The 17,365-nt window shown below is 34.4% G+C and overlaps 1 protein-coding gene across 1 annotated transcript in view; it reads left to right on the top strand.

Moving 5' to 3' along the window:
• Nucleotides 1–17,365, top strand: part of yl (Putative vitellogenin receptor yl) — a 492,935-nt gene that overhangs the window by 273,171 nt on the left and 202,399 nt on the right. Inside the window, exon 10 of the mRNA XM_089106682.1 lies at nucleotides 332–580. Within this exon, the coding sequence (XP_088962808.1) occupies nucleotides 332–580 (249 nt within the window). The remainder of the gene's footprint in view (nucleotides 1–331; nucleotides 581–17,365) is intronic.

Raw genomic sequence — 17,365 nt, 5'->3', positions numbered from 1 at the left:
GCTTTCCTTTCCTTATGGCATCTTTTCACCTTATTTGAGTACAACCTGCTTTTTTCAAAGAGCAGAAATTTTGTCAGTCTGACACCCTTTATCTGTAAAATGTGGCATAACATTTAGATATAATCCTTCCAATAATTGCTATTATGAGCCCACACATAAGCTGCTAATCAATAACCCACAGAAGGTTATTTTAAACCTTTAAAATAGGTTCCAATTACTTTATGCTGTAAAACAGGAAATTGTCAAAACCGTTCGCCTTTTAACTTTAATATTCTTTTTATGGATGCTGATAGGAAATAAATAGGGCCATTTATTCTTTCTTTTTTTGCAGGAATTCAAGAAACAATCTATTTCACTCTTTCGTCTGAAATTCGCTCGCTTACTCTCACATCTAACAACAAGAACCCTCACCTCTATAATGAGCACCAGCCTTGGGAATTACTAGAAGTCACATCAGGTCTTACTGATCCAAGGTCTCTAGACATCGACATACAAGAAAGAGAAATCATTGTTATTGATGAAACTGAAGTGTACAAGCTGATGAAAAATGGACGTCACAAAAAGAAAATTATCTCTACTGGTATGTAATTTAAAGTTTTCTTCCAAACTTGAACTGTGGTGGCAATTTCAAGATCTCATATTTTTATACCATTTTTACATCGTCCTACTAAAGGGGCTTTTCCGCCGTCCAAACAAAACTGTTAGCTAACATTGTTAGCAAACAGTTAGACAGCGGAAAACCCCTTAATTGTTGGCTGTCAATTTCAATGACAAGCGCGTTTCGGTATGCTAACAAAATATTGTTAGCTAAGACTGTTGGAGGGTTGAAATAATAAATATGAATGTCGCTGGAGAAGATTGTTGAAGAATTCAAAGCACAATATAAAGAAATTTGAAATGCAGCCACTTCTGATGACTAGATTCTAGTTGAAAAATTGCATTGTTGGATCCCTATAAATATCTTCAGTGATAAGCTATCTTAATAGGCTTGAACAAACTAAACTTAACTACTAATAGGCTTATGGTACTTCCACAATAAACTGTAGAGCCTCAAATACAAGCATAACTTAAAACTTTTTGTTGTGTTATGTAGTTTAGAAGAATGCTAAGCAATTGTATTTTAGGTCATGGAAAAGTCAACATAATAACAACAAAACAGAATTTCTTGATGAACAACTGATAAACATTGAAAATAAAATTTTAATTTTTCTTATAAATCGCTTCATGGTGAATCAGACCTAGAATTTCCATCTCTATTCTACATTTTTGATTTTTGAATAGTTTTCTTATGATGATTATGATGGTTTTAGACGATGATTATCATGGTTTAATAGATTTTCACGTTAATGCGGGGCTCCCATGTTGTCAGTAGAGTTAATAAAGCTCTCCCCAAAGTTAATGAACCGTTTTCCTTGCATAACTTTATTGACTTTATTGCAGTCAGAAAGAAGTCAAACTTTATTTAACTTTTTCAAGAAAGACCGTAAAGTTCAATCAATAGCAGAAGACGTGTGGAAAATTTCAATTAAACAACATACAAATCAGTTTCTACAAATATAATCGTGTATACTTGCTTAAATATTTAGCTTGGTAAAAGAAACAACAAATCGTCCCCTGAGAGCGGTTTTGTCGTATCTGCGACTTTTTCGGGAAGTGGAGTTAGGACTGCCATCTAACGTGAAATTGTTTGCTCTATCCGATTCCGTCGACCATTTTGTTGTAGCTCAGCTAGAAGTGCCCGAATTTTAGATTTCTCGTTTATCGTATCTCACATTTTGCCGTTTTGTTAAGAGCGGTTCTGTCGTACCTCATATGGGAAAATTACACGGGCATTTTTGTCGTAACTCCGTCGACGTATACTTTTGAAGAAGAAAAAGTTTGTTAAAGTTTCACAATGAAACCCAAACGGACATTGTTTACATCCGCAAAAGCTGCACAATATTTGCAGGAATCCAGGTACCTCAGTTTTGTGGAATTGACTAATATTTTGTTCCAAGAGTAGGTAAAGGTGCAGTGTAGCTCCCCCTGATAAAAACAGCTTATTTCTAAGGGTTTATTATTCAATCAATTGAGTTGTAAAGTTGCACAGATACTGTCCAATAGAAGTATAATTCAAACAACACACATCTTACTGTATATTGCAGTTCTCTTAGTAGGGTCTCTGCACCCTATAGTACAGGGGGAGCTACACTGCACCTTTACCCAAGAGTATATCAAATAGGCTACCTGATTTGTTATGATTTTTGGTGCATATATAGTTTGATTTGGAAACAGCATTGAATTAGGAATATGGTTCTATTCCTAGATAACAGAATTGTCTTGTCTATTTACGCACATTATTGTACCACGGCACCATCTCATAATGCGATTTGCTAATTTGCAGAACTCAAAGGAAGTATCAAATTTTCTTGAACAAGTAGGCTAGCCTAGGCTATTTGATTAGGCTGAATATTTTAGCCATATGGATTGCTGAATGTTTTGAATGCATTGATAGTTAATAGTAAAGTCTAATGACAAATACACAATTTAGTTTAAGCATAGCCTAGGCTAATTCTAGAAAATACTGCCCAATCTTAAACACATGATCCTATAGGCCTTGTAGGATACAAAACCACTCAAACATAAATAGATTCAATCCCAGACATGTGCTGTAAAGAAAAAATAGGCTACTAGGGTTTGCTAACTTTTCTTTAAGCTTAATTTTCAGTATAAAAAAGTTTCTGAGATCAAATTGAGCTAATCCCAACAAGGTAATCTAAATCTATACATATGCAAGACTAAGAGCTTGCTTGGAAATATAGGCTCTATTTGAATCAAATTATGCTCGGTTGCTTGTCCAAAGTTAGTGATTATCCAAACACCAGGGGTGCTTGGATAATATACCCAGTTCTTCATCAGCAGCTGATGTGTATTACCAAATAAAGCTAGTTTAAAGAAAAATCAAACTGTTTTGTTAAGCCTAAAGGTGTATCTGGCTTTGTGGGGGAATAGACAAGGAAATAGAAAATCTAATGGTATATTTCCTTTTTTTCTTTATCTGATTTCTCCCCTTTAATAAATATTAGAGCTAAAAATATGTTTTGCTATTACTAGGCCTAGACTAGTCTATCCTTACAAAGCCTATCTTTAGTCTACTGAAAATTTCATTTTCCTGACCTAGCCCCATTTTCCATTTCCTGACTTGAAGTAAAATCAAGTAATTGGAAGCATTGCATCAAGCCACAATGTCCATTGGGCTTGTATAGCCTAAGCTTTTGTTTGTTAAGCTTTTTGTTTTGTTTGTTTGTTTTTTAGTTTTTTGTTTGTTTTTTCTAGCGAGGAAGATCTATCTTCTGATTCAGAAAAAGGCAGTGATCCTCTCTATCGACCTGAACTAGATGCAAGCAGCCTTTCAGAACTAAATTTCCGAGACTCTGATCAGGAAGTAGCTGAGGCTCTTCAAGAAAATGTGGATTATGATCTCTTTTCAGAGATTAATGTCAGTGTTGGCTGTGGTTCTAGTTCAAGTGCCATAACAGGTTCAGTGGCAGCAGAAAATCAGGAGCACCTCGAGATTCCCAATAATGCTGAACCTGTACAAGAAACAACCGAGCCAGATCTAAATAGTCAAAGCAATACAGTGGATCATCCTAATTCACGTAAAAAGACCAGAAAACGAATTTCAGATAAGAAGAACTGGGTTAAGACAAAGATCAAGGCAGCAGTAAACTCTGGTACTGTATATATGAATCCTAACAACCAGAAAACTCATGGGAAAGAGAAGAAAGTGAAGGATGTTGTTTGTAATAAGGATTGTCATTATAATTGCAGTCAGGCTATTGCCTCTGAAGAGAGACAAAAGATTTTTGATGATTTCTGGAGACTAAGTAAGGATATGAAGAAAATGTTTTACTTGAAAACAACTAAGACCGTTCCAACCAAGACTAAAACCAAGAAGAAAGCGGAGACGCGCAGGAGTTGCACACTGCGATATTATTTTGTCGTTAACACGAAAACAGTCCGGATTTGCAAGACATTTTATTTGGCTACTCTTGATATTTCAGAGAGAAGAGTTTACTACGCACATTCAAATGTTGCTACAACAGGAGTGCCAAATCCAAAGGCAGTACAGGTACCTCGAAACAAAACTAGTAACGAGGACATTGAACTAGTGAAAAAGCATATTGAATCTTTCCCGTGCGTTGAATCGCATTATACTCGAGCCAAGTCTACCAGAAAATTCTTGGAAGCAAATCTAAACATTCGCAAAATGTATGAACTGTATCAGGAATACTGCAGAGAACTAGCAAGAAATGATGTTAGTGAGTTTAAGTATCGTGAGATCTTCAACACGCAGTTTAATTTGTCATTTCATATTCCGAAAGCAGATCGATGTGATGTATGCGAGGAAAAACGTGTAAGTGAAGAAAACCGAATTGAAATGGATCAGGAAGTAAAAGACAAGTATGAGGCTCATGTGAAAAGTAAAATTGAGACCAAGATTGAACGTGACGTGGACAGGTCAAACCTATCTATTCCCCTACTTTGTTTTGATCTGGAGAATGTTTTTCCGCTGCCCCGGGGTAATGTTTCTTCATTTTTCTATAAAAGGAAGATAACTACATTCAACCTCACGGCAATTCTTTCATTACAGAGAAGGACTGGAGAGAAAATCAATGAGGTATACTGTTGCATTTGGTCCGAGTTTGAGGCTGGACGTGGAGCAAACGAAATAGCTAGTGGACTAGTGGCCATACTGGAAAAAGTCCTTGATACTTACCCTGATATCTGCCAATTAATTACTTGGTCGGACTCCTGCGTGTCCCAGAACCGAAACTCAATTATAAGCTTCGCCATCCAAGATGTTCTAAGAAAATTTCCGCGCTTAGAACAAGTGGTTATGAAGTATTGTGAACCAGGTCCTTCGAATATACAGGAGGTTGATGCTGTACATAGCACTATTGAGCGGGGGCTAAAGCATCTTGATTTGTTTTCCCAACTAGATCTGGTGAGGAAGTTACTGAAAGTAAGAAGGATACATCCTTTTAATGTCCTGCAAATGACCCAGTCAAAGTTCTTTGACTTTCAAAAGCCAGCAAAGCTGTACAAGTACTCGTTGGTACCGTATTCAAATGTAAAACAACTTGAGTTCCGTCAGGATAACGCTATGAGAGTTTGGTTCAAAACTTCCTTCTCTGGAGACTTGCAAATGGCTACTATATCACAAGAATGTACTTCGGTTAAAAAGTGTCCCAACACTTCGGCTGTCCGTGTTGTTGAACGTCTTGTTTTGCCCAAACTTTGTGGCAAAAAGATTGATCTACCTGAGGCGAAAATCAAAGATGTCAAGTATCTCTTGAAGTTCATCCCCAACCAAGACAAGGAGTATTTTGAAACCAAGATTGAACAGTACTACAAGGCCACGGGGGTTGCTGAACGTTTGGAAGCCTCTCCGTCTACGCGAGATCCCTGTCCAGAGGAGTATTCCACTGAAGAAAAACGGCGGCCGGCAAAGAAACTCAACAAAAAATAAACGTTTCTGACGTTTTTTGTAATTTTTATACTTTTTCAAATAGTATTGCTGCATGAGAACTCGTTTGTCGTATCTTCATGGTGAAAAGAATAGGCAGCCCACACCATTTTATCGTATCTAAGTTTACTCCCATTTCGTTAAGGGCGGATTGTCGTATCTGTATTTCATTTCAAGTTTCGACAATGAAAACTTTACCTTTTCCATCTCATATTCGGGAGACCTTCCTTGTTATTTTTTCTCTTTTTTTTGATGTATTTGCGAAGAAAATCGGTTGTACCGTGTAAGTTCCAGCAAAGGGGAAATTTTCAAAGTCGTTTTTCTCGGAATTTTGAAAACCTTAGTTACGACAAAACCGCTCTCAGGGGACGAAATATTTTTATTTACTATTGAAAGGAAAAAATGCTTAAAAAGGAGGTTTTCTCAGCTCCGTGTCTGAGTATTTCAGTTACTTTCTGTGAAAAACTGCTGTTAAGTCAAAAAGATGAAATCCTTGTGTGAGCAGGACAAACTTTATGGCTCGTACTTTCATGACAAACTTTATTAACTTTATTGAAGCCGTGGGAGCCCCGCTTAACTCAGTATAAAAGTACATGTTCAAGCGTAAGAGTTCATACGCACCGTACTGTACGTATACGTACTATGCGTGCACAAACACTTATCGCATTAATTTTTATATGCAGTGCAAAAGCTACTTTATGCTGTTTCAATTTGTCAAAAGTTAGTAAAACACACATTTTCTCCCCTTTTACCAGAATTAAATTCAAACAGACATTTTGACTATTTTTTTTTCATCTTGTGGTTTTTAATAGCCCACCGGTTTTATCTAATATCTGAGAACAATAGGTAATAAATTTGCTATAAAATTCTTCTTTTTCTAGGAGCTAACAGAAAATTGTTGCAAAACATTGTTAGTTGACAATTCGACGGCGGAAAAAAATTACTGGATTTTCAACTAATCTAGTTTGGCATCCTAAAATCAAAATGTTCTTTAAGGGCATACGAATATTTATGTTTTGCTCAAAACATTAGTTTCAAATATGAATTTTGGTGCCATTTTCAGTCATTCATATTCAAATTTTAAAGCCACTTAGGAGTATATCTTTGAGTGAGAATGTAAATACGTGAATTAGATTTATATTCAAACCCACAAACAAAGAAATAAATTTAGAAATAGGCGAGGCTATTTTTTACAAATCAGTGAAAATATTTGCACTTGAAGGTTTTCATTAGACCTTGAAAGGAAAAACCTTGAGGGTTTTTGTTCATTTCAAGGACTCTTTCTAGTTTAGAGCATGGATGTATTTCCGTAAATTCAAACTAAAATTTGAGCAGCATAATTAGAAAATGCTTTTTAACCGTTGACTTTATTTATAAATACATTTATGGGCTATCTATTTATATTATGTATCTGCGAGTATGTTCCAGAACTTAATTATCATTTAAAATAATTAAGTTTTTTATTATTTTCGTCCTGAAACAATGGAAAACCCAAAATCATAGCCAATTTATATTACTGTCAGTGTGACAAGGACTGTGATGTTAGCCACTTTAAGTATTGTAAGTATTTTAAAGGCTTGTTGTTACCTGTGATTTTGGGCTGAAGATAATAACGAAAAATCTGTGCTGATTAAATTAGTGGTTATTAAATAGGGGTTCTTGAACTCAGCCAAAGTTACCTCCAGTAACTTCTTCGAATTTATAACTTTGGCACTATTTTTCAAAAACACAAATTCAAATTTTGAGCCGACTGAAATAGGCATATATAATACACTAAATTATTTTCTGTTCAAATTTCAAGTTCTTGTTTTTGGTGAATCAGACTGTATATTGAAACAGTAAAACAGATCAGCAAGTAAATAGAAGAATTTATGTGTTCTTTTGTTACTTTTCTAGAGTTAGCTCTTTAGCTAGTGACTTTTAATTTGTACCCTGTTTGATTATGAGAACAAAAGTGATAGGGCTATGTGCTAAAGTATTTGGGTAATAGTATTGATAGCCAGGATACATGCGGAAACGTATCTAAAAATTATGCTACAGCTAATATAACGGATCTTAATCTTTAATATGACAGTGAGCTAAGGGGAATGAGGCCATTTTCCATAAACACGGAAACAGTACATGTTTTGGACTGGCCCAAAGATTAAATCTTCTAATTTAAATTATTTGATTAGGGATTTCTAGGGATTTTTTCACATGATATTATTATCCTTAACTATCTCAAGATTTCCATTGCATGCAAGCACCCTAAACTTAAAATTTGACCGTCTCAAAATTTCTACCATTTTTTTATTTTGGCCTTTTAGGGATAATTTTAACTTTTGTGGCTGGAAATGACAAGAGGTGGTAGGAAAAGATCAAGAAAGGATGAGGAGGTAGTTGGTAATGGAATAATATAGAATTCTGTCAATTAAACGGTATTGAATAAAAGGAGGATTGGAGTTAGGCAATGATATAACGGGATAATTTTAACTTTTGTGGCTGGAAATGACAAGAGGTGGTAGGAAAAGATCAAGAAAGGATGAGGAGGTAGTTGGTAATGGAATAATATAGAATTCTGTCAATTAAACATTGAATAAAAGGAGGATTGGAGTTAGGCAATGATATAACGGGATAATTTTAACTTTGTGGCTGGAAATGACAAGAGTGTAGGAAAAGATCAAGAAAGGATGAGGAGGTAGTTGGTAATGGAATAATATAGAATTCTGTCAATTAAACGGTATTGAATAAAAGGAGGATTGGAGTTAGGCAATGATATAACGGGATAATTTTAACTTTTGTGGCTGGAAATGACAAGAGGTGGTAGGAAAAGATCAAGAAAGGATGAGGAGGTAGTTGGTAATGGAATAATATATAATTCTGTCAATTAAACGGTATTTAATAAAATTCTGTCAATTAAACGGTATTGAATAAAAGGAGGATTGGGGTTAGGCAATGATATAACGGGATAATTTTAACTTTTGTGGCTGGAAATGACAAGAGGTGGTAGGAAAAGATCAAGAAAGGATGAGGAGGTAGTTGGTAATGGAATAATATAGAATTCTGTCCAATTAAACGGTATTGAATAAAATTCTGTCAATTAAACGGTATTGAATAAAAGGAGGATTGGAGTTAGGCAATGATATAACGGGATAATTTTAACTTTTGTGGCTGGAAATGACAAGAGGTGGTAGGAAAAGATCAAGAAAGGATGAGGAGGTAGTTGGTAATGGAATAATATAGAATTCTGTCAATTAAACGGTATTGAATAAAATTCTGTCAATTAAACGGTATTGAATAAAAGGAGGATTGGAGTTAAGCAATGATATAACGGGATAATTTTAACTTTTGTGGCTGGAAATGACAAGAGGTGGTAGGAAAAGATCAAGAAAGGATGAGGAGGTAGTTGGTAATGGAATAATATAGAATTCTGTCAATTAAACGGTATTGAATGAAATTCTGTCAATTAAACGGTATTGAATAAAAGGAGGATTGGAGTTAGGCAATAATATAACGGGATAATTTTAACTTTTGTGGCTGGAAATGACAAGAGGTGGTAGGAAAAGATCAAGAAAGGATGAGGAGGTAGTTGGTAATGGAATAATATAGAATTCTGTCAATTAAACGGTATTGAATAAAAATTCTGTCAATTAAACGGTATTGTGAATAAAAGGAGGATTGGAGGATTAGGCAATGATATAACGGGATAATTTTAACTTTTGTGGCTGGAAATGACAAGAGGTGGTAGGAAAAGATCAAGAAAGGATGAGGAGGTAGTTGGTAATGGAATAATATAGAATTCTGTCAATTAAACGGTATTGAATAAAATTCTGTCAATTAAACGGTATTGAATAAAAGGAGGATTGGGGTTAGGCAATGATATAACGGGATAATTTTAACTTTTGTGGCTGGAAATGACAAGAGGTGGTAGGAAAAGATCAAGAAAGGATGAGGAGGTAGTTGGTAATGGAATAATATAGAATTCTGTCAATTAAACGGTATTGAATAAAATTCTGTCAATTAAACGGTATTGAATAAAAGGAGGATTGGAGTTATGCAATGATATAACGGGATAATATTATCTATTGTGGCTGGAAATGACAAGAGGTGGTAGGAAAAGATCAAGAAAGGATGAGGAGGTAGTTGGTAATGGAATAATATAGAATTCTGTCAATTAAACGGTATTGAATAAAATTCTGTCAATTAAACGGTATTGAATAAAAGGAGGATTGGGGTTAAGCAATGATATAACGGGATAATTTTAACTTTTGTGGCTGGAAATGACAAGAGGTGGTAGGAAAAGATCAAGAAAGGATGAGGAGGTAGTTGGTAATGGAATAATATAGAATTCTGTCAATTAAACGGTATTGAATAAAATTCTGTCAATTAAACGGTATTGAATAAAAGGAGGATTGGAGTTAGGCAATGATATAACGGTATGGGAATTTAACGAAGGAAATGATGAAAAAGAGTCAATAGGGGTAAGGGGATAATTTTTGCTGTAAACGCCAGTTGATCTGGTGTTGTTTAAATGCAAGTTGATATGAAAAGCTGGCTCTCGTTTAAGGAGAGGGAAGATCTCAAATATATAATTAAACACCAATGTATTACATCGTTGAGTTTTTAAGTTGCATCTTGATAGACATATTTTTATATGGTACTACTATGGAAGGATTTTCTAATCATTTTAAAGATGAAAATTTCTTTGAACCGGTACCAGAGAAGTTCCCCTGCTATGTGTGTAGGCATTTAAAAGGGGCTTCTATTTCGCTGTATCGATTTTGATCTTTCAATATGGTACACATTATTTTTAAATTTAAGATGGAAATAAATTGGAAATAAGGGTTCTTCATGAGTAAGTTTGTACTCTATTTTGTGAACCCATTTAGGAGCATTGAATTGGTGGGGTCTCCTTTTTTCCGGTTGGCCTATTCTCTCGTGTCAAGTGTTAAAGCACTAAGGGCCTCAAACTAAACATATTTTTGCCTCCTGGGCCTATTTTAGGTCTAAAGTTTTTCCCATGTTTATTTCAAAGTTTTACAGTTCTTAGGACGGTACCATATTCTTGCCAGTGTTGCCGCTTTAACCCGTTAAAACGAATCAACAAACATAATTAGTAAAATTTGACGGCACTTTTCGTCTGTAAAAATTCAAGCATAAGTAGTATGCTGATTCTCAAAAATAACTACTCTTTAAATGAAACTGGTCAAAACAAGCAGATCAGACTTTCAAAACCATCAGATTTTGTTTTCTCTGTCTTTGGTACTCTGAGAAATGAAAAACTAGCGATTTTGAAAACTTGGTATCATAAAAATTGTAACCCTTCACATAATTCATTTTGAATAATTGCTAGTCATAAATAAATTCTGGACGCAATGTTGTCATAATGTCGCAATAGTTCATGCTCTACGGCCCGTTGAAAAAGAATGTAACTTTTCTAATCAAATTAAAAGGATTTTTCGATGTGTTTTCCTATAATTACTTTCTCTTTTAATATATTTGAAGGGGTATCTCTTTCTGAATTTAGTTTTCATCTTTCCGCAAGTGGACTTCCCTATATAGTATTTTTCTTATGAGAAGCTGTCTGTCACCTCAATTTTTTCTCAAATAAAACCACAATCTTCTGTCGTAACAAAACAGTTAGAACTAAAACCGAAACTAAGCGCTGGTAATTAGAAAATGACTGTCAAGATCTAACAAAAATTTTATTAAGCAAAAAACAAAATGAAATAAGTTTTAATTACTGAGAGAAAGACTAAAACAAGAGTAGTACATTGCCTCTTTATCCCACGCTATGTAGGCCTATGTAGACTGCGTATTTTAGTAACTTTATTTTATTTGCTTTTTATAAATAAAGTTACTTTAGTTTAGAACCCCCGAATGCGTTTCTTTTTCTTTTTTTATGCCTTTAGTGTTTTAAGTAGGTAGCCAAAGGATGACTAACTACTTTCTTATTCAGGCTGTATCTTTCTTGGTGTTAATTTTAACCCCTTATAGCAATAACTATATTATTTTGTTTTTTCCCGTTAATACTTTTAAGGAAAGTGACTCGAGAAGCACAAACAGCACAAAAAAAGAAACGCGCCGAGGGCAAGCAAACTAAAAAAGTTAAATCTTGTAACTGAAAAGCAACTAAAAACTAGTTTTAAATTATGAGCATCTCAATTTTTAATAATAAAATAATCATGATGAAACCTTAATCTGTCGCTGATATCCAACATTATTCGTTCACTAGCTAAAAAACCAGTTAGATGAAAAGCATGAAAAAGAAAAGAAACCACAGCGCATACTGTTTTGTCAGGGACGCAGAAAAAATATGTTGCCCCTAACCCAAAGTTCTGCCTTAACCCCTTCCCCAATGAAAAAAATATTCATGGAAATTTCAACTTGGCCTCTAGGTTTGAGTTCAGAACCCAAAATGAGCATAAATAATCATCATCTTTTAGTGAAACCTTAGTATTGTGCGCTATCTCAATAATGTGAAATAATCACTTGCCTTCAGGCTTGCGAAATAAAATAAAAATATACACTCTCTTTTAAGTATTCCAAACTCTGATGGATCTGATTGCACATGTTCTCTGAAGGAATACTCGCTTCTCTTTCCCGTCGGATAAAATTATTTGACTGCTTTAAGGCCAGTAATTGGCTTGGTTTTACGGATGGGTGTGTGGATTGGCAAGGATTTTGGGAAATACTAAAGCTTTGGAATTACGGAACACCGATGAGAAATATATAACTTCTGATGCTCGTATTCGATCTGAATAAAGTTTCACTGAATAAAGGTGGATAAAAAAAAACATGGGGAACTTGCGCATGCGCGCCATCACTTTACGCATGGCTAATGAGTAGATTCAGGAGAGTGAATAAAATCTGTTACAAAAGTTATAGTTGCGGCATTGTCAGAATTTTTTCAATTACTACTTAGTATTAAAGTTAATATTAGCCATATTATTATTAAAGGGTGACAATAACATACATTTGTTAATTTATAATAAACTCTAGGCGGCATTTGAGGTTGCGAGCTCCTCACTTTTTTCTTCCATGACATCAACAAACTTTTCCTAAAATTTTCTAAATAGGCTGAGAAGTTTATTTGTATTAAGCTATAGAAACTGATCCTTACCATTCTTGTTAGTTGTTGGTGACTATTTACCTACTCGCGTATTGCATATGTCTATTCCATAAAATTTGCTATTTATTTATTAGCTAGGCTTTTAAGAATAGCACAGATAAAACCACTACTTATATTTCTTACACAACAGTTTTAGCACTTTTGATTGGCACTTTCAAAAATTGGTTTTTGCGGACAAATGGTGGTTTGAATGTGAAATTTCGCTAGTAACCTCCCTAAATACTCCCTGAACAGGGAAACCTGTCCACTTGCTGAGCACTCTCCATTTAGGTTGAGGTTTGGCCTAATTACTACTTCAAATTCACAAGAAGGATAAAAATTGTCAAATGTTAAACCAAGCATCTTAATATGCTTAAACTCAAATCTAATTAGAGACGCTAATCTCTTATCACGGTAATATGGAATTAAAGTAGCAAAGATGTACATGATTTCAAGCTACAAGCAGATTTATGTACTATATTATAGTGTCAAGAACATAGCAACATAAACTTAAGTTGTTACTTAACCTTAGGATATTGCTGTCAGCGCAGAAATCACAACACACCGTTAGTCAAATTGACGAGAAGAAAGCTTATTTATTTTACTTCAGATACATGCGTACTAAGAATCACAAATAATTTTTTTTCACCCTTCACATAGTCATCTCACATGTAAATTGGAGAAACCAAACGGTTGCACTGCCAACAGGCTGGAAATATCTTTTTATCCAGGTTCATGGGATATATCCTGCATATTACGTGTGTGACAAGTTGAATGGTGTCTCGTAGTGGCTTAGGGGTCATATGTATCATCTGACTAGTATATTTACAAATATCCCGAGCAAACATGAGAAAGTCGGATACTAATGTGGATGATTTGTAATCAGTTACTTCTAAATCATCATAAAAAATTTCTACATTTTTCTGTGCTTACTGTCAAAGTAAATGACAAATTAGTAGATTCATTTGGTACTGAGTGTTCTACAGAAGACATAGATTGACTATCTACGAGTTTTGTGACTGAAGTTAATCCTACCCGCTGTAAGTTTAATTAAAAGTATCTACGCCAAATTTCCTTTGAAGATATTTAATTGTTATATCTGGCTTCCCAGACTGGGATACTGACACACCGTCATGCACGGTTTACAGAAAAGTCCCGTTTCTCCACTCTTTGTTGAATACGAAACTGAAGTTTTCTACCAAATAAATCAGAGTATGGATTTTCTTTAAAAGTGTGTTTTGTTGCATTGAGGTCTAGAAGGATCTTTCGTTTTTGAGAAGGTTTGAGAAGATCGTCTATGAGCAGACACTGCTAAATCCATGATCTTTGTGTCACTCCTCTTAGAAGCAGTTAAAGAAAGCCACAATTCTTCCAAAGTGTAGATAGTAAGGGTTAAAGTCCAATTGGCATGGCTTTACCAATGTATAAATAGAGCTTACACATTTTCTTAGTAGTGATGTCGCAAAGTATGATTAGCTTCAGCCAATCTTTTTCTGATTTACCTGCTATAAGGATGAGGAAGCTACACCTCCCTCTAAAAGCAAAAAGATGTTTATCTTTTCCAACATAAGGACCCCATCTGTAATTCACCTTCTACGAGTTCCCAAGTGTAGTTTTGTAGTAAAGACAACACCTTATAGTGTCAACTTATAAGAGAAATCGTTAACATTTCGCCCACTTTCATTTGGACGACAGCTACCAAAACAAACATTGTCAAGAATGAATTCAAATTCTCTACGATTGAAGTAAAAATATTAGATTGGTATTTTGGGAAAGAAAGTTTTAGATTCAAAAGCAACCTCACTTTGAAGCTAAAATGCTATTTTTATTCTGATCATCAAAAATCACTTTTGTTCGATGAAAATTGAAGATAGGTTCTTAAATCCGACACCTAAGATTCAGCAAAAAACAATTCAAATCCTGAGGCTTGCATTTTAAGACCTCTCGTAAAGGCAATCGGAGTATTTAGTACTTTAGCCTTTCTAAAAATGATGTTTTTGCTAATTTTTTTTTTTTCATTTGAATCCTCAAAAAACACTGTACCAGCTTTTGATCTAGATGGAGAGTTTTAAGTTTCGGAACAAATTACACAAGTATAAGGAAAATGAATCATTTTTTTTTTCGCATTAGTGTTGGTCTTATTATATTCAATAAAAGTTATGCCCGACCCAAAAATTTTTGATACCCCGTGAGAAAAATTCCAACCTTTTTTGCCAGACAGCGAAAGAGCTCTTTGTGTGCTTTCCCTCCTCAGTTAAGGCTCTGAGGCTTATGAGATAAAGATTTGAAGGATTAGCCCCATTAGCAAAGACTTTGATATATTTTTCACGGCAAATATTTCCTTCCTTGTTTTAGCACAAGGGAATTAGGCAAGGTTGTATTTTCATTTAATATTTTACAGACAGTATTAGAAAATTAGTCAACATAAATGCGAATAAACAGTTTTTAAACATAGCACAGAATAACATGTGGTTCATATAGCAAATTCACTTTCGTTTTTTTCCGTAAAACAACACTTCTAATTAACATTAGTAATTGGTGCAAAAAGAGCAGCAATTTCTTTTGGCACATTTAGGACGTAAAATGAAACAAAAAAGCATTTTCTAGTAAATACTGTAAAGAATCATTGAAAGCAATCCTGGTTACTAACAAGTCTATGGCTATGGGCTTCAACCTGGTATTTTTTTTAGTAAACAGAAATCTTGCTGACATTAAATTTAAATGAATAGCCATTTGAAACGTTGAAGATAAAATTTAATTCAAAAGTTTAAAAATCGAAAACGCTGGAAATCACGTTTCCATTGAACCATTTTGTAAGAAGTCAACTGATGCTGCTGTTAAGAGGAGACTAAAATCTCTTATATCAGATCAGTTTCCATTGAACTATTAGTGTAAGGAAAAATTGTTGATGGCCTATTTAAGTATGGGTGGGATTAAACTAAAAAGTTTCGGATTCACTGATTATTGAGCTAGCTAAGAAACAAAACATCTTTAGAATCAGAATTGATTGGGTAGAAATTTAACGGCTAGGCTATATATATAGTGAAATTTCCAAAATTAATATCATAGCCTGCTGCATATAGGGTACAAAGGAAGTAGAAAAAAAAAGTAGAGATGAGATCTTGAAAACACCTTTCCAGGGCAGAATTTAGGCTCTTAATTCATTCCTGGAAGTGTTATTCCCCTAGCTCAACTAGCCTAGCCTATTTTCATAGATAACATAAAGCCCCTAATCTAGAATTTAGGCCTACCCCAACCCTGTTGCTAGATTCCTCTTGTGAATTAGGCATAGCTGTGGTAATATTAAGGTCTAGGCTATGTCATGTTCTGGGTCAAATTCTAGTTTAGCTGCTTTCCATTATCTTGGAAAGGGGTTAGGTTAGGAAAATAAAACTATTAGGTAGCCTATAGGTCTACAGACTAAAGTATGTCCTGGGAAGGTGTTTTGAAGTACCTAACACCAGGGGCATCCTGAGGCTCATTTTATTGGGGGGGGGTAATCTTTGTAAAATTTACCAAATTACTACCTGATTTATGCTGAATTTTCTGCAGAAAACAAGAATTTGGCTAAATTTTGACCAATTTTGTAAAATTTTGCCTTTGGTGAAAATTTTACCAAATGCCAAAAAAGATGGGAGGGGGCATGCCCCCCCCCTCAGGACACCCCTGCCTACTACCACTACTTCTTCCTCTAAGGGCTCTGACCTTCAAAAATCTTTATGTTATAAAATTCAAACCTTGCCTAATAGTCTTCTGCTCAATGAAAGTACAACTGTATTTGTTTAGGCCTTGTGACACCTGATAAGGAGACATGTTAAGAAAACAATTCTTACTTTAAAATATGTATAATGATCCTAGTTCTTATATTATCCAACGGGAGAACCTTTATCATCAAGTCTTCCTCTAAAAAATCCTCAAAAGAGAAAAAGTTTCCAAATATCACCACATTGAAAATTCAATGCTTAAGTATTTTTAAATTGCCGCCTAATAAGTTCTTTTATAGATAGCATTCATGCCCGTCTTTTTAATATTTTTTTTTTTAAACAGCAGTGGTGAAGGGCGAATAGCAGTGGTGTAAATACAAAATATTAATAGCAGTTTGCGAAAATCAAAATGTTGTATTTTTGGCGAAAAACCAAAAATACAAAATATGCACGGCATTGAAAAGAAATGAAATAATATAAAAAAAATTAGTATAAAAAATCCGTTGATTTTGAATTGAAGTTATCAGGTTAGGTTAGGTTACAACAGATGCACGGAATTTCTATAATTTCAATTTACCTCTACTTTTTCTTTGAACTCGTTTTTTGACACACGTGCTAAACACTATCTATAAAACAATTTATTTGGTGGCAGTTTACAGCGGCAATTTCAAAAGACTTAAGCATTGAATTTTCAACATGGTGATATTTGGAAACTTTTTCTCTTTTGAGGATTTTTAGAGGAAAGACTTGATGATAAAGGTTCTCCTGTTGGATAATAAAAGAACTAGGATCATTATACATATTGTAAAGTAAGAATTGTCTTCTTAACATGTCTCCTTATCAGGTGTCACAAGGCTAAACAATTACCAGTACAACACAACTATTTTTCAGATTCACAACTTTGCTCAGTCCTAATTTATAAGGTTTTAAAATATGCAAGTACATCAACTAAATTTTTGAAAAAAAGAACATTGATATGGGTTAAAATTCTACTCAAATAACAAGAATTGCATTTTCAGAACTAAAGCCAGAGAAAAGGACATTGATAACTGACAATTAAGG

Source organism: Artemia sp. Qi Xiang Cuo, chromosome 21, assembly GCF_049724085.1.
Source record: "Artemia sp. Qi Xiang Cuo chromosome 21, ASM4972408v1, whole genome shotgun sequence".
Lineage (NCBI taxonomy): Eukaryota > Metazoa > Arthropoda > Branchiopoda > Anostraca > Artemiidae > Artemia > Artemia sp. Qi Xiang Cuo.
The sequence above is the reverse complement of the archived record's forward strand: the minus strand, read 5'-3'. Positions and strand labels throughout refer to the sequence as shown.